Source organism: Pseudonaja textilis, chromosome 1, assembly GCF_049901715.1.
Source record: "Pseudonaja textilis isolate UNSWEBS1 chromosome 1, rPseTex1.2, whole genome shotgun sequence".
Taxonomy (NCBI): domain Eukaryota; kingdom Metazoa; phylum Chordata; class Lepidosauria; order Squamata; family Elapidae; genus Pseudonaja; species Pseudonaja textilis.
Genome location: NC_141990.1, coordinates 278,869,484 through 278,896,120, shown reverse-complemented (window position 1 = coordinate 278,896,120; position 26,637 = coordinate 278,869,484). Strand labels below are relative to the sequence as shown.

The window sequence follows — 26,637 nt, the reverse complement described above, 5'->3', positions numbered from 1 at the left end:
AATGCTGGCCTTGTCTTGTTCCCGGCCTGTACTTTTCAAAGACTTAAACTGATCAACTGCTAGAAAATAAATATTTTTCCCCTCCCTGAAAGGCCAGAGTAAGTGAACTTTGCTTCATTTTCACTCCTCTTGGGTGGGTGGGGGGAGTTATGTTTATATGACAAATCCTACCTTGATCAATCATTGATAGAAACCCCGGCCCTGACTCTTATTATGTGAACTGGCAAATACATATGGTTGGTAGTACCTTCTCCTATGATCACCATCTGTCAATCCTGCACAACTCTCTGCAGTTTTCTTGATATAATTTAAGAAGTGGCTTGCCTGCTTCTCAGGGCTGAGAGAGAATGACTGGCCGAAGGTTACCTAGTTGGCTTTGTGACTAAGGTAGGAGTAGAACTTGATTTCTGGTGGGGTACCTTAACCACTACACCAAACTGGCTCTTATTACTATCACTGAAAAATATTATATTAATCCTGCAAGAACCAAAGAAACTTTGTCTTTTTGATCCTAAGCAGTGACCCATGCTAAGCTATAATGTTAAAAGAAGCCCTTTTCAGTCATTTTCACAGGCAAAATATCTTCCTCCATTGCTCTTAACCCAACCTAAAATTTCAACAGCTCCAACTAGCCATTTCTAGTCTACCCCTCTCAGTCCCGAGAAGTGGGTAATGCAAGCAAAAACTGGTGCTACTCTTACTGTGTACTTCAGGACAAAACTACCAATGAATTCCCCTGCCTATTGGAAGGCAAAATGTTTTCCTAACATGGGGTGGATGTTCAGGTGGGCACTTGCAAACTCAGCTACCTCCTCCATTGCTCAGATAACAGGTTTCAGGCTCAGAAGTGTTCCATGGCTATGGCTATAAGCTGAGCTATTTCTAAACACAGATCTAGCTTTTCTGAAAGAGCACTAAGGACTGTGTCCAAAGATAGCCCAGCTGAACAGACAAGAAGGGAAAGAGCAGTCAAGAACAAATAAGCTCAGTTCTCGGCTAGCATTACAAAGGAATGACAGTGCTGGCAACAAGTCCGGGTCTGTTTTTGCAAATGGCAACAACCAGAAATAAATAGCCCATAGATGGCCATAGAACCAGACTGAAGTAGGCAAAATGATACTGCCTCCTCCTCTTCCTGTAATAAAAACAGTAAACATTATGGCTATGTGAAACCTTTCGTTGACAGAAGCAGAAAATCTGTAATGTACCTGAAGGTGACAGAATCAGAAAACACCAGCCCTATTTCCTTGTTTCAATCAACTAGCACAAGCATAGCACATTTTTTAATGATCACTAAACCTTTGTTTACAGAAATCTGCAAATGTTATGAGTACTCCTCTAACATTACATTCTCTCTCTCTCTCTCTCCCCCCTTCTTTTCTCCCACTCTCTCTCGCCCCCTTTCTCTCTCCCTCCCTCCCTCCCTCCTGCTCTCTCATCTCAGTTCTCCTGCAGAAGAGCCAAAACTGATAAGGAAAGTTCATTTCCAACAACCAACAGGAGAAGCTATGCCCATGGCTGCCTCAAGTGGCACATAGGATCTCAAGCGCTTTAGCCCTGGTCAAATTAGTAACCATATATAACCAAAGAAGCATGGTAGATTATACCCATGCCAAAAATAATATAGAGAGAACAGCAAAAACATGACTTGGAACCCAGGAAAGTTACCTCAGCTGTCAGCTGGGGATGAGGTGAAAGCAGTGAGGACGTGACATGTTAAAAAAATATATTTGAGCCCCAGTTGAAGGATTGAAAACCAAGGCAACATTTTGCACCATCAGCACTTCTGTGCAGACATGCTAACAATGCATAGAGGCTTTATATTATTCCAGCACTGACTGGGTGACTTGGTAAGATGCAAGAAAATAGATAGGTAAATGTTCTTAAATTATTGTATTGGTTTGCTATTGGGATCATTTGAAATAATCATCTTGGAGCAATTTGTTTAAGGGATTGGAGTGGGTTTTTTGTATGGAAGATGAAGCTGTGAGTCCTAATGAACCTTTAAAGAAACCATCCCCTTGAAGAAGATTTATTCCCAGGAAAAAAATTATTCCCACTTTAGAATCAGAGACAGAAATGTGTTGTATAAATCAAATCCATCATCAAGCAAGAATGACCAAAGAAGGGGATGGAAGACACAGCACAGAGGTATTTCCTGTAATATCCCAGAGCTTTTTTTTTTAAATAAATGAATGAGACATACGGGGTCAATAACTAGAAGTTTGATCTAGAGATGCAGCTGCTGGCTATATTTATTGCCTCTTCTGATTCTAAAGTGGCTCTCCTAAGAGATGAAGAAGGTAACTGAACTGGTTTGGAGATTTTTTTTCTTACAGCAAAATGAGATGATATATTTCTGGAGTGCAAGAATAGTTTGTGACACTTGGTGTTATAGATGGAGAAAAGAGTTTGACTATTGAAGATTTCTGATCTAATCACTGCTGTGCTAATTTAACACCAATAAAGAGAAGATTTATTTTATGATCACTACAATGATTAAATGGCATGTTAACATGCTATAAAAAGAAAGTTGTGTTCAAATCAAACAATCAAAGGGGTTTTAGCTCATTCTCACCTTCTGCTTCCAGGGTGATTAGGACATGAGGAAACACCTGAATGCATGTTTTTCTCTTCTTTTCCACCTGAAGTCCATCCCCCTACTTGGGAATCCACTCCCATCTTTTCTTTTCCTATCTTATCCTATCACTTGTGTTTGAACAGGTAAATGAGAGTACTGTATGATTCTGGAAGCAAATCTAAAGTTGTGTAAGGTGTTTGCGGGTCCACCAATCTGAACTTTCTTTTGAACCTTGTTCAAAAAACAAAATCACTTAGTCTGCAAACTATGAAGACTTGATACTATCAAGGGAAAGTGGCACAACTAAGGAATGAAAAATATTATTTTGCTAATCTTTCTTTCATGCAGACAGAACTGAATTCTTGTCCTGAAGCCCTAATCTGGCAGCTTTTGTGGAACATGGTCTTGGAAATTGTCAGATTAATAGGGGATTCCGGGTGTCATTGTAGACGTGTGAACAGTGCACTGAGGGAACAAACACACAGACATCCTTTCAGATGGCAAGATATCTGACTACCTTGACTTCTATCTATGGGACATGAGGTCTGCCATGTCTTCCTGTTTCTTCCAATGAATGGAACCTTGGGCTTCTGACCCAAAGTTCTGCCTGGATGAATGAAGCAAGCAGACACTCCAGAAGCTTGTCTGAAGTGACCTCAAGTGCGAACTGAAAAAGGCAGCGAAGAGTAGATGCTGAGGCTCTGTGGAAAATAAGAAATTTGAATGAATAGAGTAGTGGCCATTGAGCTCCTGCAGGCTGTTCTAGGCAGGGGACCTCAGGGATAGTTTCTGGATAACATATAATTAACTTAGTCCATTCTTGGCCCACATCCTCTCTGACTCCTTGGTCTGTTCAGTCACAAAATGTACTCAACATTATTTAGCCACTGTTCCCCTGTAATCTTAACAATGTGCACAGAAAAGGACAGGACACACCATCGGAAGGCCAGACTCTATTTCATTTACACTGTTTTAGTACCTTCCACCCTATCCCCGAAGCCAACAGTGTTCCCTTGTATGTGTGGCTCTTAACTCAATCCCCCAACCCTTTCAAGCCACTTTTCTCTTAAGGATTTTTTTCCCCACTGAGGGATGTCCGTTTGGCCACCTTAGGTTGTGGGTCTCTGCCCTGTAGCACTGGTTCTCCATTCTTTGAATTACCTGAAAAAAGCAAAAAAAATATGTTGGTAATCAATGCATATGACTTTCCTCTGCACCTGCTTTGGAAGAGCAAATAAGCGTGTGTGCATGCACGGGAAGAAGGGGACCTGCTTGGTCCCACAAATGAAAACATGATGTGTAACCTTCATAACAACGGCAACAAGAGCAGCAGCAGCAGAAACAGATTTTTAAAAATCTCAAGGAAAAGAGACACCACCCAGGGATCTGTCAGCAAATTCGCACACCCAGTCTTCCATATTATGTTCTTCTCTCTCGGATGTCTTGACTTTACTTATTTAAAGGTTTTTGGTCCACCACTGAGGACTTTATTTTTCCTGTTCAGTAAAGGCGAGGATAGATTGCACATACTTATCTGGGAGCCTGCAAGAGAGGAGATCAAAGCAGATTTCAACTCGTACATGCTCAGAACATCTTGTGCTGAATCTGAGTAGCAGTGGGAGGAAACCAATAAACGAGCCAACTGCTGAGTTTGAATTTGAAATCCATAGCTGGCAATGCTTTTATTGGAATCAACCAAAGGGACACTGCAGAACAGTCCAAAAGGTGATACGCAGGTCAGTTTTTAGGGGAAATCTTTGCCCACACACCTTAAAGCCATTAGGACCAGTAGTCCCAATGAGTTGATATTTTCCACCATTGTTGCAGTGATGCTGATGTGCCAAGTTTATGTTTGAATAAGTTGTGCAAGCTCGAATTAAGGAGAAGGGGCGTTAGTGAAGTATTTTCTTCCTCCAGGAACACGGGTGGAACACGGGTGGAAACCCATTACCTAGAAGCTTAACCATGCACCCAGGAAGGGAGTTGAAAGTGGTCAGGACATCTTCCATGCCCCTCCCCCTATTCTAGCTGCAACCAGCCATCCACCACAGGAATGCACTGAGTGGTGGGGATGGCGAAAGTGTTGGAGTAGAAGCAGGGACAGCTATATTCTAGTCCAGTGGTTGCCCACCGGTGGGCCGCAGCCCACTGGTGGGCCCTGAGAAAATTTTGGTGGGCCGCAGAAAAATCTCACCCCCAGAGCACACACACCCCAAAGCAATTAATCCAGGCTGCGCAGAAACACGAGGCTGTGCCATCCACATGGCCCGCAGGAATGCTCCCCACCCACTCACTCCTTACCCTGCAAATTTGCCTGCTAAAATTGCTATTTTTCCTTTTTCTGATCATCATCTGTTCTGCTGTGCTGGGAGATTTAGATTAGCTAGGAAGCAGAAAATGGTTGGATTTCTTGCTTTCTAGCTAATCTTTAGATCTTCAGCTCTGCCAAACCTCCCTTAGGACTGAAGGTTTGTTTGCAAGCAAATTCAGTGGAGCCTCACAGCAAGCAAATTTGAGAGACTGAGTTAGCTGATGGCAGATAGATAGATCACTGAATGATTCTGTGAGCAACTCAATCTGCCTGCTTTGCCTGATTTTGGGTAAAAATTGTTCTTTTTTTATTAAAAAAATCAATATTTACATACATGGTGTGTTGTGAGTTAATTTTGTGAGTTTGCTTGGAAGCAAATTTTATGTGACAGACTGAGCTAGCCAATGGCAAATAGATAGATCTTTGAATGAATCTGTGATTCTGTGAGCAATTCAATCTGCCTGCCTGCTTTGCCTGATTTTGGGTAAAAGTTGCTCTTTTTTATAAAAAAATTCAATATTTATATAAATATTTATAATATTTACGTACAAGCCATGCCCAGCCAGTCACATGACCACCAAGCCACACCCACAAATTAGGCCATGCCCACAGAACCAGTGAGTGGTCACTGGGATCAAAAATTATGAGTTTGGTGGTCCCTGAGGTCCAAAAGGTTGGCCACCCCTGTTCTAGTCCACCAACAACTAAGGAAGCCCCCTGGGTATCTCTGGGCTAATCTTTCTCTCTCAGTCCAATCTAGTTCACAGGATAGCTGCTGTCAGGAGAAATTGGAGGAGGAAGCACTCTTTGTGCTTGCCTTGGGTTTTTAAATGAAAGGCAGGACACATTGCTAAACAAATATTCTTCCCTGGTGAAGAATTCTGGATAAGTCACAAGCTTGTATAATTTTTGTCTTTGTCAGTTAAAGAGCTATTAGGTCTAAGGGTGGCTTTTTGGTTTTTCTTTCTTCCTCAGAGTCTCAATTTTTCCCAAGATAAAGTGAGCTGTTTTGGACAGGACCTTAAATACATCTTCCCAAGAACACCTACAAATTCCTGGAGAGCTTTTAAAAAGTAGCAGGCATAGCATTCAATCTGCCTTCCTCCACTCCTATTTGTTATGGTTCTGTGAACGGTGTTAATGAAGGAATCAGAACCTCCATTTAATAGTCTGGCGTCCTGTAGGAAATCACTTTTTTTTCCATATTTCCAGCCGATTCAAACTGAATGTGGTTTAAGTCTCAGCCAGCAAAATACTTGGCTATTGCTGCTGAAGTGTCACAGAAACTGAAATCCTATACTCACCCAGCCAAAGTAAGCGCAGTGTGGCACTTCTGGGGAAAGGAGTGTCTAGACATTTGTGCTGGGAGAACTGCCTCCTGGTCGTTGCATCGCTGCGCTAAACACAGATGATTTTTCACTGCCTGTTCAAGAAACAGTTGTTGTTGTTTAGATTGATCTTCAGTGGGGCCTTGAAGATTATTGTCACTTACTCAACGTTCTCAAGCCTTTTTAGCATTACTTTTTTAAATAGAAGGAACTTTTGGCCAATGGAACCTTTGCTGTACAAATACAGAATTTGCAAATATGTGGTACCCTATTTATTTAAAGTACTTCTGTTACACACATTCTTCCATGAGCTCAGGCTGGCTCAAAAGTAGGAAACATGTGGGTCTCCTTTATATACAGCCGAAATATTCTATTTTTAATCTATTTTTAGTCTATTTTTAAAATGTAGATTCAGATGTTTCACTGTCTCCCCCCCCCCGCCCCATATACATTTTATTAAAAGTTTTTCAAATGAGCGGTTTCTCAGAGGTACAGTTAGGACCACAGTACTACCTACTACTGCTCTAGGAAACATCAAAAAATATTACCAGGTGTTCTTTTCGTTATAAGAAGCTCCATTTCATTCCTATCCACCCAAAGGTAAATCCTGAATATCTGTGCAGTTTCTCAGTCATCCAGGTCATGGCTGTCCAAAAGTGCTTTTCCCATAGACAAAAAGTCCAGTTGCTTCTTGAAAAAGCACCTTTGCCATTATAAAACCTGAATAGTTATCGCCTTTGAGGTAGCCATTCTCCCTTTCTCTGCCTTAGACTGGAAGAGGGAGAACCACGTCTGGCAATCTTGCCAAAACAAAACAAAATAAACCAATCCGGACCAGTTTATGAAGCCCACTCCCCCCACTCCAAAAACATAAATAAATCAAGACTGGATCAAATCTCTCTCCCCCCCGCTCTCCCACGATACAACAATAATATATTCGATTGAATTGGGCAGAGCGGAGATCAGTCTTAGATTTGACCAGTAAATATTGGGTTTGGGTTTCCAGTACACTCATCCACCCCTACAGCACTCTGAACCGAAACGCGCCCGCCCGCAGAATTTTAGCTGATGGCTGTGTTCTATTTCCATAGAAATCGATCATTAGGCAGAATGTCCCACCTCTCGGCTGAGCCTCGTTCTGTTCCAAGAAGCAGAGTGCGCTCAGCAGCCTTGCCTCTGCTAGCGATGCCGAGATCGCATTACCTTGCTTTGCAAGGCAGTTTGCAAACCGGGCGCGTCGTATTTTTCACACACACACGCACACACGCACACACCGCGCGGGACACACACCGGCAGACTTGAGTTAATCCAGCGCTCCCTCGTTCAATGTGTAAAAACCCTGCTAAATCGTTAAAATCCATGAAGGGAAAGTTTATGGAATTGGGCGGAGAGGGACAGATGTATCAGTTACTGATCAGAATTTGGGAATGGGCCGCCGGCTGCTGGCTCCCCTCGGTTGGCATGGCCAAACCCTATGAAAGGCGGTGGCTCTAAGATTTTGGGGACTGGGTCACTGTTGGTCAAGTGGGAGCCGGGGACAAGCCACGGGTTTGTTTGTTTGTTTTTCTGTTGGGGGGGGGGGCGGCGTCACTTCAAAATAATTTTGTCCTTAATTGCCGAAAATCTACTTTCCTTCTCGTCCGTGTTTTTTGTTCCTTTCGAGGTTTTTCAATCCTATTTCAGAAGTGTCTGCGGACACTTCGTAGGTAGTAGGGTTAGAATGAGTAGGAAGCGCACCGAATAGCACGGAAGAAACCTGGGAAATGCTTTCTATCTAAATACAAATTCTCTTTGGAGGAATAAAGTTTGGCGCCTGTATTTCTGCTAAAGAAATTCTAGGCGTATCTATCACGATTTTGGCACCCCACTCAGGGACACCTCTAGCGTACAGGGTGGAGATGGGAGAAATTTTGTTCCTTAAAATATGTGCCTTGAATGACTTCCGACTTACTTCCACCAGCTTGACTAAGTTTTGGAAACCAGACCCATAGATGTCCAAGGGGTTGAGGTGGAAGAGAAATACAACCTGGAGTAGTGGTAGTAATCCACCATTAGATTAGAGGTCGGGATGCCCTCCTCTGCTCCCCCCTCCCCGCCCAGGGAAATTCTCTGGCAATCCCCGGAAGCACCCAGAAGTGCGGCTGAATTGGGGCGGGGAGGAGGAAAAGTAAACCCGAGAAAAGGCTGGTTTGTTTGGTTGTGTTGCGTTCTTTGATAGGAACAACAGTCTGGACTCGCCGTTTTGTTTTGCAGAGCACCAAACGCCCCGCTTTCCCCCTAACACGACCTCAGCTAAAATATATTGGCAGTCAACTAAAACGAATGCCCTCTTGAGAGCTGGCAAGGAACTCGGGAACGGTTGGAGGCCTGGTACGCTGCTGTCGATGGCCTCGCTGCCTTATTTTATCCCACGGGCTTGAGGGTGAAGTGTTGGGCAGCAGGGAGATGGCTGTGTCCGCAAGGATGGAGACCTAAAGCCTCCTCTCCCCGCCCCCACCCCCACCCCCACAGCCCCAGCTTTCCTTTCCTCCTTTCCAGTCCCCCGGCTGCACATTTTTACACCTTTTGGGGGAAAGGGGTAAGTGGTGGCATGGGACAACCCTTCCCTTTCTTGTTCAAAGTTTCCTCTCTTCCTCCCCCCCTCTTCTGAAATCAAGACTTTGGCGTGATGGCCAAGAACATGTTGTGCTTAGGAGCCAACTAGGGATATCTACCATCTTTGGCCAGCAAGGACCAAAAAAAAAAAAAAAAAGACACTACTCACTCATAATGCTTGAGAGAATCCTGACACAATGTGCCCATTCAGCCCACATGTAGGGAAGGGGAACTGTTGTACCCCATTATTAAGTGTAGATAAAATAAAAAGATTTGGGGCATGGAGGGAGGGAGAAATATAATTTTAAATTGGGGTTGCTCTGCCTCCCCCACCTGGAAGTTGTCTTGTTTGGTAGGGTTTTCCCAAACACTGTTGAATTGATATTATAGCCATGAAGTCACACTTGATATCCAGGAAGCTAGATCTCTAGCATGAATAGAGCGCATTGGATCCCGGTGTCTGGGACTAATAAGCAACCCATCAAAGGCAAAGTTACCATCATCATCCTCACTCTTACCCTCACCGTCTTTTTATATTTGTTTCATCTCCATTCAGCAGAAAATGTTGGGTTCAGTGCACGGTACTTTTTTCTTTATCGTTTTGTCCAGTAAGGGCTGAAATATGAACGACCCTGATTCACCCACCATTCGCTCCACAAGTAAGAACAGCTTCCTTTTCAGAGTCTCCCTGGCAGGTCATCTCATAATGCACACATTGGGGAAGAGGTCCTGGTCATGTCCATGAACCCCAGTTGTATATTGTATGTTCTGGACTGTGGATTTCATTTGGGATTAGGAACTTATTTCTGTCTTATTTTCTACTTTTCCTCTAAATCATTGTTGATGACGGCACTGAGATGATGATGATGATGATGATAGAAAATGGGAGCAAAGAATATTTCTTTTCCACCCCACATCTTTTCCACATCAGTAGACCTGAGAATCCATTCTTCTCTTCTTTTACCAATTGCAAATTCTCGCATACCGCCTTAACCAGTGAATAAAGGGGAACACCACATTCTGGCTAGTCAAAATTAACTTGATAAAACTTGAACCCCTTGAATGCTATGTGATCTCAAGGGTATTTTCCTACCAGCCTTTTTCTTATTGAAACATTTAAGAACACTACCTTTCTAAATGTATCTCCTTGGGGGTGGGCGGATTCCTCTTTTAAGGGACTTTTAAATGTTCATTTTTTACTTTATATTTCCATCTTCACAATTTTTTTTTTTAAAAAACCAGCCAGTTCAATTATCGATTTAGATGAGGGTGGGAACGAAGGGAGAGAGGGTCAAGGAGTAGCACAAACACTGCAAGTTCAACTTTACCTCCATTATTTCATCTCCTTTCCAAAAAAAATAAAACAAGAAATCTGCGGAAAGTGAAAAGAATATTCTCTGCTGGAAAGGAGAACATGAAAATAAACACATATGATTCCAATAAATAAATAAATAAATAACAGCACAATCTATCTGGCTCTGAGAACCACTCCTTTCAGGGCAGCATCTTAAATTATCTCCCAGTTTTCTTGATACAAAACTTAGCTGGGGGATATTTTTGTTTTCCAAAATTTAACAGATTTATATTTCTGGCAACAAATGGAAAACAATTTTGATTGTAACTGCTGAACCTGAGAGTTACGAAAACGGGAGACAAACTTACTGTTGGCTTCTTTCTTCTTTGCAGCCAGGGGGAGGTGGGGGGAGAGGTTTGAGGGGAGGCGGGAGATCCTGGCTGCAACCTGACATCACTTCTGCCCTTGATAAGCCTGAACTGTTTGTCTTTTAAACATCCATCTAAGGCTGCAACTTGATAAAGACCTGAGCTGAACGCTAGCCACGTTTTTCGCTCCCCCTCCCATCTGTCTCTCCCCAATACACACCATTTTAAATTCTGGTGGCTGATGAAAAGTTCTGAGAATCTCAAAGTCTGCAACAATTTTCTAAACCTTTAGTTGATATAATCGGCTCATTGCCTTGCTCCTCACATTCAGCATACTATGGTGGCTTCAACTATACCCCTAAGTAAGGAACCTCTTGCTCCCTCGCTGACAAGGATTAGGGATGTTTAGAATTATAGCTTAAAACTGCCAAGTACATCCAACCCCAAAAAAAAAACTGTGCACAACCTCGCTGTCAAGTTAAATGTCTACATCTTCCCATATACAAAATACCTACAACTGTTGCTACTATTTTTAAAAAAATTTATATTCCTTTTATTCAGGCGCTAAGGCACATTTTCAATACAACCAGCTACGTGTTAACTTGGAAATAAAACCCACTGTGCTCAATATGTCAAATAATTTCCAAGTAAGGGTCCATCAACTTTCCGTGTGGAGCTCGTGTCCGTTATATTAATACAAACCTCCCTCCCTACGAGGCACGTTTTTGGGATCGGGTTTAAACACATAGTTAGGAAAACGTGCCAATAAATAAGGCTCAGAAGCCTACAACGATTCCAAGGCTTTTTCCTTTAGTTTGATTTGGTTTCTGTATGTTCATCAACACTAAAGAAGATCACACTTAACTTCAGAAAATATTGTTATTTTCTATAATGGAGAAAATTGGACTCCTGTGAGTTAGATCTGTGGTTTTTAGGGATATGATGCAAATTAGACTGACACCACTTTGCCAATCGGATTTCGTCAGGATACAAGTTGTTTGTTTAACCCGACAGCTCCGTGCACCCCGTCGCATGCTTTACACACTCATTAAAACGATTATTCACGACCTGTCGAATGTTTTCCAGTTCATTCACAGAAAAGAGAGCCAGATAGGATCCAAGCAGACGCCGCCCTCTCTAGTCTTCCTATGATGTGGTACCATCTTTTCCCTCTTTTTTTACGATTTAAAAATAAATTATTAGCTCGTGTTTAATAGCGTTATTCAGTTGTGGTCATCATCCGGCTTTCTTTCCAATGCTTTATCTTTTTCTTTTTCTTCTTCTCTAACTCGGATCATTAAACGTAAGAAGTTGCATTCAGGGCTAGGAGAAAACATTTCAGGTTTACTCATATGGAAACCCTCCAGAACTTCTAGAGAATTTCTTTCCAAATATCTGTGCCCCAAACTGATTTCCCATTTCCCCTGGGAGACTACTACCAGGGATTTCCAAGAGAAATGGTTTAGGGATTGCAAGACTTCTCAGAAACAGTTTTTGAACAGTTCTTGGGCGGACCCCAAACAAACTTTCTTCTTCCCAACTTCTACAACCGATGAGGTCAATACAAGAACATTGGGGAACTTACCCCACTAATAAACCTATCCGTAGATCCACTGGTTTAAACTATTACACAAGAGCACAACGGGTGAAGAAGGGGTGGGACTACCTGTCGTCGTCCCTCCTCCAATCTCAGCTCAATATGCAGGATTCCCGAGAATCCACATGTGAAACAGCTGCGCTGTTGGGTCAAAAATTGTCCTCAATGCAAATTTTTGCAAAGCAACCCCAAAGAGACCTGAAGGCACGGGAAACTGCAAGTCCGTAGTCTACACCGCTTCCCACCGCCGCAAGCCCGACCGAAGCCAAAGGGATTTGTTCAGAGAAAGCGTGTGTAAGATCCAGCGGCTCCGTACACTAAGGCTTGCGTGCTTTTTCAAGCTCCTACTCCCCGTTTTGCTTCAAAAGAACGCAGGGACAAAAGGACTGTTAGAAGCCGGCAAACCTGGGTCTCTCTCTCTCTCTCTCTCTCTCTCTCTATTTCTCTCTTTCTATATTATTCAGCTTTGTTCATCAGGCTTCTTATTGTGTCAGACTTTTTAAAGTCTGACTCACAAACACAATACAGAAGCCTGATGATGGTAGATGAGATTCAGCCGAAACGTTGCTACAACTTTAAAAGCACAACTATAATGACCTGGGAAAATACCCGAACAAAGCTGAATACCATACATGTAAGTACCCACGAAAACTTAAGAAAACAAATATAGATAGATAGAGATAGAGATAGATAGAGATCTCCCTGTTCTAACTGGGAAAGGAGTACAGAAAGATCGCCCGGGGAGTGGGGGGGGGGGAGGAAACAACCGTACCATTCAAGAACATTTGTGATCCACGACGCTTTCCTTCCCCCTTTCTTGAAGGGAAGCTGTTTGCGGTGTAACCGAAAGGCTTCGACTCCAGTTGTTGTGGGCTGGAGACTCGCGCACGTCTAAAAGCCGAGCGAGCAAGTACTATATACGGTTTTCCGGCTTAAGTCATATCCCCCCCCCCCTTCCTGGATTATAAAGTCATCGCTGTGCCAAAGCCACGGCAGTAAAAGCAGGCTTTCTGTCACGGCGACAATGATAAAGAGGGAACGGGACCGACTTTATCGCTGCGCTACTGAAGCTTGGTCTTCTAATATCTTGAATACGGAGTGGGCAGACAAACAATAGACGCAGGAAACTCTTAGCGCCCCTTGAATTATCTTGCTTGGATTGGGAAGGTGCGATGGAGTGGGGGCTTTGTTGTTTGTTTCAAGTTCTCCGCAATTAAGGTTATCTTAAATTTGAAGGAAAACATAAAAGAATGCAAAAGTGACCTGAGGAAGGGTTTGTTCCCCCTCCCGCTTCCTTCATTCAGCTGGAAGCCCACAACCAGCAGGGGCTGCTTGTAAAGTCCATACGTCGAGCTGCGAAGAACAGCTGGGCCAGGCCTATTTTTCGAGGCACAGGCTCATTCCAGGTTCGTTGCAGCCATTGAAATCGGTACATAAATCCCGCCTGTGAATACTCCGGATCGATCAAGAAGGTAGCCAGTTCTTATTCTGTTGCGGCCAATCGATTTTTGTCTCTTTGTCCAACCTACCTGGCTGACTGATCTGTAATTATTAGGATGGGGGCAGCCACAGGAGCGGGACGGGGCGGAGGGAGGCGGGAGAAGAGAGAGAAAGGCGAGATGCCTTTTCTTTTCACCTGCCTGGAAATCCGGTTTACTGACAAACGCAAGACGCAAACATCCAGAGATATTTCCCTTCCGTTCGCCACAACAGGAAGGTGAATTCCTGTCGCACTAAAAGAAACAACGTGGGATAAATCGAAAAGATTTTTTTGAAATCCTTTTGCAGAAAACACATCTTGGAAAAAAGATGCGGCAGTGTATAATAAGCTTTCTTTCTCTTTTTCTTCCGTCCCCAAACCCTAAATTATGCAATGGGAAAGACATACTGATTTTTGGTGGAAACTAGTCCCCCCCCCTTTCCTTGCAGTATTAATACAAAATCATCGAGGACGCTACTTTAAGCAACCATTCCCACTTAAAGCCAAACAGGTTTTTTTTCAATTCTCTTCCCTTCCCCCTCCACCGTTTCAATTCTCATTCCCTCCCCCACCTGCAACCCTATCCGTTAAATAATTTAAATACCTTTAAATAAAGTAAGTACAGCTAACTTTAAAGAAAGATTGTTTTGATCTTTGAGCTGAAGGTTTTTTAAAAAAATCCAATACTGTAATGCTGGAAAAGAGAGAAAGGGGAACATCATTTCCTACTTTTCAAAAACTCCACTTTGTTACTTCGTTGTCCAAAACATTGCTAATTATCTCCTTCTCCCAGCATTGTATTTCATACAAATTTCACGATGGAAACTGACTTGAATGATCACTCAAAGGGGCCCTTTTTTGCCTACACCTTATCCCGAATTCCAGAAAAACATTGAATTCTGAAAGGGTTGAGAAAATACTGGAGGCTTTTTTTTTCTTTGCTCTGAGCACAGATTGGAAAGAAGGGAAAAGGCAACAAAGTGAGGCAAATATTTTTTTTCCCCTTCCTATCATCCAAGTCCCTATTTATTTATATCTGTCAAATTCTCACTAGATTCAAGGAATCAATTTCATTTGGCGGAAACATACTGGATTAGTTAATCTACTGAACTACACAACAGAGAGAGAGAGAGAGAGAGAGAGAGATGATAAAATATTTAAATTAAGCATATTAACTTAGTTTCACATTGAAGGAAGGAAGGAAGGAAGGAAGGAAGGAAGGAAGGAAGGAAGGAAGGAAGGAAGGAAGGAAGGAAGGAAGGAAGGAAGGAAGGAGAAAGATAAAGAAAGAAAAAGAGAGCAAAAAGAGAAAGACAAAGGAGAAAGAGAAAGGGGGAGAAAGGGAGAGAAAGGAAGAAAGGGAGGGAAAGGAAGAAAGGGAGAGAGAAAGACAGACAAAGAAACAGAAAGAAAGAAAGAAAGAAAGAAAGAAAGAAAGAAAGAAAGAAAGAAAGAAAGAAAGAAAGAAAGAAAGAAAGAAAGAAAGAAAACGCTCTTTGCTTTGCTTCCCTAATCTCAGCCTCCCTGTTACCTTTCGGAGCAATGGGCATCATCTCGCCCAAGCCTCCGAAGGACGATTGCTTGCTTGCCTATTTGATTGATGGAATTCGTGTGGAAGTGAGGAGTTGCTACCTGTCAAGTGATAACTCTCAAACGCTGAGATTCAAGCGAAACATCCTAAAAACTGAGCTGAAAATGTATTTGTTAGCCAAATTTACAAAGACAGGAAGATATGAAATTTCAAACAGCTTTCCAAACTCCTGCTGAGTTAGCGAAAGGGCGTTAGGTGACAGGAAGAGGGACTTGGCTGCATCCTTTGGGTCCCTGCCTTATAGGCTAACCACTCGGTTTTATTAATTTCTTTCCTTCTTTCCGTTTCTCTGCCCTGCTTGTGCCCTGCTCCCTCGGGCCTGCCTTCCATTATTGTTCCCATTTCGGCCTGCCGGAAGCTGGGCAGTAGCGGCCCCTGAGTTTATGCAACCTGTTCTCCCATTGATGCCATGGCAACGCAACACAAACCTCCCACCACGCTTTTTAAAGGTCGCCTTTGCTGTGGGAGGGCGCGGAAGCCGGCCCGGTCTTATGGAGAGATCTCCGGGGAGACCAAGGCGTTCTTTGGGTCTGACTCCCAGGAACAGGGGTTGGATCCAGGCGACGTCCTGCTTAAAGATCAGCCCCTGACAATGACGCCTGTCTAACTTGTGCCATTCCCGCCAATGGGTTTCTTCTAAGGAATATTACTTCTGGGGTAACCGATTCAATTTTCCTATGGGAAGCATCTTGCGGGGGGATAATACCAGTGACTAGATTTGGGGCCCCGAAGAAAAAGCGCTGGTAAATCTGCAACGCGCAATGCGTAAACGTAATAATAATAATAATAATAATAATAATAATAATAATAATAATAATAATGATGATGATGATGATGATGATGATGATGATGATGATGATGATGATGATGGAGAAAGGAATTTTACATATTCATGCCCCTCAAATGGTCTGAACCTCAAAAATTGAGCTTTGCTGTTTGGATATTAGGAAATACCAGGAAGGGTGGGGGGGGGGTGGGAAATGGAGCCGCGGTCTCTTGCGCTTGACAAGAGCGCCCTCGCCTTGCAATTTATAAAATGGCAGCCCCGCGCCGTCCGTCGGCGGGAATAACGCGCTCACTGCCGAGGCGGCCCAGCGCTCCCGAGAAAGCAAGCCCATTGACTTCAACCGTGTCTGTTTCCAGGCCAATGCAGGGAGGGCCGCGGCTAGCCGAAGAGATAAACCTGCAAATCACGGCAAGCTGCCGTTCATTTTAAGAAGCAGCGCGGGCAGTTGTTATTGTAAAATGGAGGGAATAACATCTTAGACACGGAGAGAGAATAAAGGAGCGAAAGGGGGTTGGGGAACCCCGAGCGTTTATTTCTTCCACCCTTTTCTAGATTTTTTTTTCCTTCACGCCAAAGGTTCAGCCTCTTTCTATTCCTTACAAGGGCCGGTTAATCTCTCAGCACCTCATTACCGCTGGCTCTGATTGCATTCAGCAGACGTGTTATCTTTACTGCATTTGAGTTACTCAAATTGGGATATTAACAATTAATTATTTTCCTGAGATTTCAAATTGCAAGAGCAGGGGAATTTTAAAAAAAACAACTATGTACAACCATTCACGGAGCAGAGTACAGCTAGCTTCGCTTTTTCCTTATTCCCCGTACTAACTAACTGGGGGAGGAGGGTAGCAGTAATTAATAACCAAAAAAGGGAGAAAAAAACCCACCACATATATATGATAATTATTGTTTGGCATTTTGATTTTTTTTAATAGCCAGGCATGGTTGTAAATGTAAATGGATAATACTTCACAACCCACAATGCAAGTATTGTCCTTCCTTGATTGTATCAAGACTTTTATATCTTTCAATATAATCCTGAATATTGAAAGACCACAAATCAGTCTTCAGTTTTTTAGAATAATCCTCATTCCCTTGAAAAAAAATATGCTGGATTGCAAGCTAAACCCCAGTCCCAAGTAGAAATAATAAATTTCAGAGAACTCATCCTTAAGCATAGATACATCTACATGCGGAAGAACTACTAGTGCATTCACTATTCAAAAGTCAAATCCAAGCAACGGACTTCAGGGTATATTTGAACAAGTAGAATATCATCCCCTGGAACTTTCCAATAAATAATTTGGTGCCTTTACTATGAAATGTTTTCTACTAAAACCAAGCGATTTTGCTAAAGAAAATACAGGTTGCTATCTAAACAATGGGACGCTTCTGTCTCCTCATTAAGAATACATACTCAGATAAGCATGAATAAGTTTGCAACCTCAACTGACTTTTTATTGGTTAAAACATACATTATTTTTTTTTAAAAAAAATCAAAATTCTGTTGATTTGCTTGTGGTTTGCTATTCTTTAAATAAGATTCTACCTTTCTCCACCTTCCCTGCATTTGCTTAGATTTTCTTAAGCAAGTGCACTCCGAAGTCTGAAATCAGAGAAATTTTTAAACAATTATTCAGTCCTCAAAACCTGTACATAGTATCTCAAAATATGAGTTCCTTTTCATGTTGCATTCTAACACTTCTGAAGACGAAAGGGAGGTTCTAAAATATTTTGAGTGCTGAGCAGTGCAAAATTCGTTAAAACAACAAATGGAGAAATATAAATGAGCAACCCTTATTACAGGGAGGATTCCCCATAGAGAATCCCCTTTTTTTCAAGTTTGTTACTACAACTTCTTGGCCAATGCATTAAACTGGCCTGGAAGTACTTATTTTGGTCAAATCCAGATTTCTGAATACATTTATCTAAACAAATTTGACTGAATAACAGTTGAAAGTCACTTTTCCCTTAAAAAAAACAACAGATTTTAGAAAAATGTTTTCTTCAGTCGTGCATTCCCCACCCCCACCCCAATGTATCAAGCAAGAGGAGAGGGGAGATTTACTACCGATGTAAAGAACCAATAAATTAGCACTGTGTAAAATTCTGGAAAGCAGAACTTTAAAAAAAAAACAAAAATTAGAAATGGAAACAACAGACACTCACTCACCCGCTTGGAAAGAGGTGAAAAGACCGAACCCATGAAGCCGGCTGGTGTCTTCTGGTCCCGGCTGTTTCTTCGCGCCACAGGTCATTCTTCCCAGCCGCTTTCACAAGGCAAACAAAAGATGTCTCGGCTTTTGGGTCCCCTTGGCTCTCTTGCCTATTTGGCACGCTGAAATTCCTTGAAGTCTTCCGTTTCCTTGGGAGTTGGGAATAGATCTAGGTCAAGGGGAGAACCAGTGGTAAGCATTAGCCCGATCCTTAAGTAAGAAAGGAGAAAAGAACTATTTAAAAAAAGGGGGGGGGAGATGGGGGAGGATAATAATAATAATAATAACAATAATACGAGGAGGAGAGGAGGGAGAATTGCAAACGCTTCAAGGGCAGGTCCCGCCAAACTTGTGGATCGAAGGCAGGTTTTAACCTTTCACTGGCAGGGGAGGAGGGCGCAGCAAGAGTTGATTTGGGAGTCTGTGTGAGCGTTTGGGGGGAGGGGTCGGAAAGACCTGTAAGACGGAAGCCACCCACTGATCGTTTTCCCCATCGCCCTGAGGAGAAAAGGGTAGCGTGGTGCCTAATTTTACAGCTCACCTACCCAACCACCGGGATGGCTTCTTGCGTTCTTCCAGCAGGATTTGGTTTCGCCTTCCTGGAGGGTCCCTTCTTTTTGCCGACAGGTTTTTTTTTCTTCCTCTCCCTCCGTTGAGGTAAAAAGAAAATCGCTGAAACGCCGTCCTCCGTCCTCCGGGCAGGGTCACCCCAAGCCAGCCAAAAGAGCCGTAAGGCGCAGTCAGGCGGACCTCCAAACTTCTCCTGATCTTCACCTTCACCTTTCACCAACCCAGAGCTCCGCCACTTTCCGACGCAGAGATCCAGAACACAAAGCGACAGCCAAGCCGTCCTGCGCGGGTCCTGAGCTTTACCTCTCTTCCTCCCACCCCCCACTACCAAGGACCACTGAACTGAGTGGGCCTCCTTGAGGGAGCATAGCTGGCGGGATCGGCTTTGTCATTTCTCCACCTCGCTCCCTCTCTTTCCTCCAAGTCACCTTCCCCAAGGCTGATCTGGCTTCAAGGACGGAAGAGAGGTTTGCCCAGGACCATCTACTGCAAAAGTATGCGGGTGGGGGTGGGGGGGGGGAGAGAAAGAGCACGCATTCATATGCAAATAGGTCTATGAAGATGAGAAGTTCATAAAAAAACGGGGGGGGGGGGTTTGAGGTGAGGTGGGAGAGAGAATGCTAGGTGTTCTGGTCTGTTTCAAATAATAAAACTGATGGGGCTGGGGATGGAACTGAGGGCCCCAAACTTTTTCACGATTTAGAGAACAAGGCCAGGTAAGTCCCACTGGATGGAGAAATGGGTTCAATTTATCCAGGCCTAGCAATAAAAAAAAAAATCATGAGAAGAAAGCGGAAAAAAGGAAACTTAAGCAGCCTGAAACAGTGCCCTAGTGATTGAACAAAAGTACCCAGTTCTCATTTTAAAATAAAGCATTGGGGAGGGGTCTAAGTTGTTTGACAGCTTAAGGTTCCCAGATTTCACTAAGCACCCTTATTATTTCATACCAAAAGATCAAGTCCCAGACAAGTACCCCTCTTTTAAGACTGGAAAGGCCAAACCACCCAGCCTTTCCTCTAGTTGAGCTCAACAGCACCCTACCCTCTAAAAAAGAATTCCCTTTTTCTAAAAGTACCATTCTTCCTGCTCTTAGCTCTATACCCATTTACTAGGGTGTAAGCTCTGCTAAGTCTAATGGTCTTACTCTGAGTACCATGTTGACTTATACTCTAACCATACTCTTAAAAGTCAACTTCTTAGTGGCCTGCCCTTTCAAAATATCTGCACATCATTTATGATGGTGAGAAATTACAATGTACTATTTTTTCTGACAGGCTGACTAGTTACTGACTAGTAACTTCCAAACAATTGTACATTTAATCCAAACAATTAATTTAAATATTCGAATGAGAGGGAGGGAGAGAACATGGAGATCACTTTTAAAAGGTTATCTAATAGGTTATCAGCATGCCATGACTATAGTACTAACAAACGGTGGTGGATGTAATTACATGGTGAGATATTTAAGGGATATATTGGTAGCATTTATTCAGAAAATCCAGAATTTGGATCTTTGATTATATAAAGAGTGGGTGAGTCATTGCTAGAGAAGAACAAAAGATTTAGTAGTTTGGTTGAGAATTGGAGGTAGATAGACATAAGGGAAAGTTTGTGAAAAGAGTTTGGGGAGAGGAAGCTGATGGTTTTCACAACCAATACAGAAAAACACAGCTTAGTTATCTAGCTCCTTCCTTTCTTCCTTGATGGCATTTGAAAAAGTACTTTGCAACTACAATAGAAATAATGAGATAGGCAGATGCAACAGTTACAACTCCTCCTCTGCTGGGACACCCTCCCTGCACCCTAGGAGAATGTTAAAAAAGGAAGAAGGAAAAGAAATGACACCTGAATGATTTAATCTGCAACAACCTGTTTCAGAAAGCATTCAAACAACAAGCTCCTGTTTACACCTTCAAGATGAAATACGTGCCTGCGGAGAAACACGCTATCGCCCCACCTTTTTCTCAGCCATGATTATCCACCAAGTTTACCTAATTAATGCTTATTAACGGGGGGGGGACTCCCCCCTCCTATGTCTTTGATTAGGCTTGCAATTATTGAACCAATCTGGCATCTACATACCACGTACCCTCACCCTTTCCACGACCTATGTCTGTACTCACATATTCACACATACGATTTGGAGCACACCGATTATATCTTCCCCCTCCAAAAAAAAGCTACGAAATAGCAGGATTAATGTATGCTGTTGGACTTCCCACAATATACAATTCCGGACAAGAGTTAGATAACAACACACCAGGTACTTTGTCCATTGGACCTCCAGCCCCTTCTGCTGATTCATTTTGCTTCGGCAAGTGATGTCAGGCTAAGAATCTATCTTGGAATATAGATTCAGATATAGAGCCAGATAGTTCCATATATGTTAGATATAAAATCTGTAGATTAGGAAGTCCATAGGGGAAAAAATGCCAACACAACCAGTAGTTGTGTTTGTTTGTTTGACTCTTTAACTTTCTTTCCTTAAAAAAAAAAATATTCCGAGGGGCTCATCAGATTTCCTAGCTTTGCAAACTAACCTAGCCTAATACCAATAGCAGAAGAGAGCAGGTTGCAGGAGAACTGGATATACAGACTTTTACAATTGTTGCTATTGTGTAGCCTGCTCATCTTCTTGAAAAAGTTAAGAAAACTTTGGATGCCACCTCTTCTCAACTGCCTCCATCTCTCTTTTCTTCCCGGTTTCTTAGGATAAGAACTTTGAATTCCACCTTTTCGCTTCTTAATGATGATATCAATCTCCTTGCATTTGCTCTTATCACTTGCCTACCCGAACTTCTGTTCCTTTTGTGCTGTCCCTTTCTCTCTCCTCCCCTTTTTTTTTTCCTGGGAGAGTGGAAGTCTCCTTTTTAAAGCATTTGGTGATAGCATCTCCAGGAAAGAGATTATTTTTCTTCCCCCGTGGTGAGAAGAGAGCCCATTTATTGCCTTAGCCCAGGACATTTTGCAGACTACACAATTGTAACAAATGAAGAACTTGTCCTCTGCGGACTCTCTGCGGGATCCAATGGGGGGGAGCCCTTGCACAAATTCTGCAGTGATTTGCAAGAACCATTGCTCCCTTCCTGAAATTGTCCCTAAAACCAGATGTTTATTTTCCCCTCTCCACTCGTGTGGCCACAAAACAAACTCTCAAAAGCAGCATTTACCCCAGTCTTTTCCAACCAGCAATTGCGTTCTGGTTTAAGAAGCTAAAGTCTGTCCCTTTCATCGCAGAAATGGATGTCATTCGTAAGGATTTAAACGTTCAATTCTGTAGAGTCTATCACATCGCTTCAACATAGCTTTCTTCCCTTCTCCCCTTCCTTCTAACAAATCTTTGTATATTTCTTGACATCGTTCTCTAAAGAAACAGAGAAAGAAAGAAGAAAGAAAAGGAGAGGGGGGGGGCACCAAATATCCCTTTGAAAAAAGCATACATCTAGAAGATGTTTTAAAAATGGCATCAAGTATACACGCCTTTTGAAATTTAGAAACGGAATAACAAGAACTGCTTATGTCTATAACTGTACAGGCACAACATTCATACAGTTCACGCTTCTACATTCACAAAGGGCCAGAAGGTTTTTCTTCGCATCCAAATGCTCAAGAGAGAGCCCAGACCTAAGCAGCTAGGCCCTGCTGAGTTCAGATGGCTTTATTTATGTGCAAGGCTAGGATTGCAAGGTCTCCTTAAAGTCAACGAGGTTTACTTCCGCAGTAAGTGCGACTCAAATGCTGGAGGGTTTGGACGTCAGCAGCAGCTCGGTTGGCATTCACATGGCCCCTAATATCACCTCCACACGGCTAGCCCTTGCAAGGAAAACTGCTTATAGTTAAGGGCAGGAGCTTTGCCAGGCAGCCCAACGAAAACGCCAACCACATGGTAGCACAAAAGCGGTTTTGTGGCTGCCCATTGCAAACAGTTTTTTTATTGAAAGCTTAGCAGCATTTTACTGATTCATAACTTGCAAGCAGAAAGAGACTTGGCATGCTGTATTTCTTTCCTGCCTGGAAATTTTGCCTGGAGCCATTGGTTATTTGGCCAACACTGCAAAAGCAGCAGGGGCTGGAGGGAATTCGGCCCTAAGGTTTCAGCTTAAGTTTTTTTTTTCCAGTTTTAAAAATCTTCTGGGTATTTAAACGCCTGGATAAAAGAGACAAAAGCATTATGGAATATATATGAATTTAGCCTATTTTTTATTTCTGTGTGTTCATAGTAAACATTTTTTTTGTAAGTGACAAACACGGGCATATGACCACAGTATCACAATCAAGTTTTTTTTTAAGACGACATTAACAATCACTCAAATTTATGCGGCATTTGCGCAACACAAGTTACATATTTGCAAGGTTTACCTATAAGTACAATAGGTATTAACATTTCACTACATTTAAAAAAAATAAAGGTGACCTGTTAGTGACCACATACATCTAAATATACACAACACAAACTGAAGGCAATTCATGATTTTCTGTCCCCTCGGATTCACTGAAATGGGCAGTGCTGCAAAACTGAAATGATATCATTCTGATGTATATTCCATATTTTAAAGAAAAGAAAATATTTCGCATACTGAGTGCATTTTCTAAAAACCCAATCTTTGGTCTAAAAGTAAACAAAAAGGAGGGAAAAAAATAAAGAGAGGGGAAATAGCTCTTTTTTTAAAAAAGTGGAGGACAAAAGAATTCATGATTAAAACATAATTCTTGAACTTCTCTGCCAAATTGCTTTGCATCTTATACAAATGACCATTTGCATCATGGGATTTATCCATTTTGTAGTTTTATTCCCACGATCTGCACCCACCAACATATTCATGGTAACTTATAATACTGCAAACATGGAAAATCTAGCAGCCCGGCATTTCTTACCGGAATCAAAATGGCCAAACGCATTTCAGATATACATCCTTATGAGATTTTACTATTAATACTCTCTTCCTTTTTCCCAAATGCATTGTCTACGAGGTATTCTTCCCATCTTGATGACTCGCCTCCCTGGCCTGGAATCATAAACAACCCTAAAAAAATGAACAAACGTACAGAAAATGGGGGAGAGGGGAAAACTTAATAAAAAATACCTGGACTCTTTTTTTTCCTGGGTGAGTTTTTGTTTTTGTTTTGTTTTCGTTTCTGTTTTGTTCTTTTTTTATAGTCTCGCTCTCGTGCTCTTTCTCGCTCTCTCTCTCGCTCTCTCTCTCGCTCGCTCGCTCTCCTTTCACTATCATTTACAACGCAAAGGTGTGTAAAATGTTCACTTACAGTCTTGGCTCCCCTGGAGGTTAATGTATTAACGGGTTGGAGGAAGACCCCTGATTTTGATGTGTGAAATAATCAGAAAGTCCCCCCGACAATCCTGTGGTGAAACTCGGCAAGGAGGGTCTTAAGGACTCGCACGGGAGCGTGGAGGGCGCCTGAGGCGAAGTGGAGGAAGAGGCGGCCCGTCCCGTCATGGAAGAGCTGCTCTGCGAAGTCATGGAAGGGTGCGGGACGTGGGGGAAAAAGTAACTGGTCTGGCCGGCCGCCAGGAGGTTGACCGAGCAGGGGTTGAGGGAGTAGGTGCCCGAGCACGGCACCGACAAGCCGCAGGGCACCGAGGCGGCCAGGGCCGCCGCCGTGAGATGGTGAGTGGCGTAGGGCAGCTCGCCGTTGACCAGCCTGTCCACGCTCAGGCCGTTGGAGGCGGAGAAGGAGTGGTTGTTCCCCAAGGAGTTCTGGGTCAGGACTGAGCTGTAGGGCATGGGGTGGCTGGGGTAAGCCGACGTGCTCCCGTTGTAGCTCAGCGTGCTGCTGGCCCGCGGATGATGAAGGGACAGGAAGGGAGACATGGGCCAGTACAAGGAGCCCGCCCGGTCCATGAAGGTCAGGCCGGTGGAGGTCAGGCGGGCGCCCCGCTTGAAGGCCAGCTTGGCCCGGGAGGTGGTGGAGCGTCGCCGGAGCTTGCCGGTGGTGCCCCCGATGAAGACGTCGTCGCTGGACGGGTCCAACATCCAGTAGTTGCCTTTGCCCGGGTCGTCGTAGTGCCGCGGCACTTTGACGAAGCACTTATTGAGCGACAGGTTGTGGCGGATGGAGTTCTGCCAGCCTTGCTTGTTCTCCCGGTAGTAGGGAAAGTTTTTCATGATGAACTCGTAGATGCCGTTGAGGGTGAGGCGCTTCTCGGGGCTCTGACGGATGGCCATCATGATCAGCGCGTTGTAGCTGAAGGGCGGCTTCTCGTACTTGCCATTCTTCTTCTCGCCCTCCTTGCCGCCGCCGCCGCCATCGGCCCCTTCCTTGGCCCCTTCTGGCACCCCTTTCTTCTCCTCGGACGGCCCTTTCTCCTTGTCGTCCAGCTCGGCGGCTGAGCCGGCTTCCCCTTTGCCGGCCAAGAGGTCCCCTTTGGCTACCTCCAGGGGGCCCGAGGGGGCCGGCGCCCCGGCAGCCGCGGCCGCCCCCACCCCGGGGGGTTGCAGCAGAAGCTGGCTTTTTTCTTCCTCCTCGTCGTCCTCCGCTGGGGTGGCTCTCTGAGGCTGCGGCGTCTGGGCTGGGTGGTGATGGTGGTGGTGGTGGTGGTGATGGTGGTGGTGCGGGTGATGGTTATTGTGGTGGTGAGGATGGTGCTGCTGGTGGCTGTGGTTGTTGTCGCTCTGGACGGCTTCGGGCACCAGGCTATTGATGCTGAAGGACGACTTGGGCAGCATTTTCACTTCCTTCCTATCGCCCATGTCCAACATCACACTCTAGGCAGGAGGGGAAAGTCGCAGAGCCGGGAGGAAGGCGAGACAACGGGCGCGGCGAGGTCCGTCCTGGAGGGCGAAGCGCCGGGCGGCAATGAGGCGGCGGGAACGGCTGGCCACTTGCACACCCACCAGCTCCACAGCTTTGCAAGGCATGTAGCAAGGACCCGGAGCGCCCGTGAAGGGGATGGAAAAGACCAATTGGCTCCTAGCAAGGGAGCTGCAGCCAAAGCCACGGGAGGGGGGGGGGGAGGAAAGGGGGGGTGCCAAATGGTTGAAAAAAGGTTTTCTTTTCCCCAAAGGGCACGAAAATATGACTGCGGCCCCCCCCCTTCCAAAAAAAAAGAGCCCCAAGTCCTTCTGTCCAAACTATTTCATGGTGCCTGAACCCCCCTATTCCACCCGAGCAAGGGAGGGGGGGAAAATCAGCTGCCGGGCTGAGGCTGAGAGCAGCAGAGACGGCTTTAGCTACAATTAATTTCCGAGCTACAGACACACACTAGGGCTGTAAAAAAATTTTTGGTTTAACCTTTCTCACCAGCCGTCCAATCAAAGAGCCCGTCGTGCAGGGACGTCTCTCTTCCGGACGCCCAATCAGCGCGGGCTTTTCTCCGCCTCTTCCCCTTCGCTTTTTCGTCAACCTCCTTCCTTTCAGCCCCGCGCAGGCCTTACCGGAGGGCGTAAGGATACCAATTGGAGAGGCGCATCACCGCGGCAGGTTACCTTATACCCGCCTCTTCCTTCTTTTCTCTTTCCTGGCGACACCCTCCCCCCCCCCCGCCATACCACTCTCCAATGAAAACTACATATATCTATACATCTACAGTATATATGTATATAGGGTATGGCTGGAGGAACGGATGCATGTCTGTAACGCCCATATACACGTCTCCCATTTCTACTTGTGGGCGTAACCACCACCACCCCGTTCTTGCTGCCGGGGTGGGGGACGGGGGTGGGTGGGAAGGCGGTGGCCGAGAGGAGGGTAGAGGAAATGGAGGCCGGGGAGGGGGGAGGGGGAGGGGAAAGGCACTACTTTGCGGAACCAGCCGCGCCGCGCCGTCTTGCCGAGGCCCAACTTCCGCGGCCTCTCCCGCCTCGGATCCCGCGGCAGCTCGTTGGCTGATTTTTGAAAGGAAAGCGGCCGGGGCTGGGGAGGAGGGCGACCAGCCTTCCTTCGGCTGCGACGCACCTCAC

At 44.3% G+C, this 26,637-nt stretch overlaps 1 protein-coding gene and 1 long non-coding RNA gene across 6 annotated transcripts; both read right to left on the bottom strand.

Annotated features, from left to right (window-relative positions):
- Positions 1-2,092: 2,092 nt before the first annotated feature.
- LOC148128230 (uncharacterized) lies at positions 2,093-26,183 on the bottom strand. 5 transcript variants are annotated; one of them, XR_015741068.1, is made up of 4 exons: positions 25,970-26,183; positions 18,106-18,358; positions 6,197-6,315; positions 2,093-3,742 (listed from the first exon to the last, which is right to left on the bottom strand). It is a non-coding gene; the product is annotated as an uncharacterized LOC148128230 (long non-coding RNA). The 5 variants fall into 5 exon arrangements; XR_015741070.1 differs by lacking the exon at positions 25,970-26,183 and adding an exon at positions 18,694-19,593; XR_015741071.1 differs by lacking the exon at positions 25,970-26,183 and adding an exon at positions 18,694-19,593 and having other exon boundaries at positions 18,106-18,297.
- FOXG1 (forkhead box G1) lies at positions 22,898-25,933 on the bottom strand. Its single transcript, XM_026705124.2, has one exon. The coding sequence runs from the start codon at positions 25,435-25,437 to the stop codon at positions 24,004-24,006; it is 1,434 nt and encodes a 477-aa protein (XP_026560909.1). The 5' UTR covers positions 25,438-25,933; the 3' UTR covers positions 22,898-24,003.
- Positions 26,184-26,637: the final 454 nt, after the last annotated feature.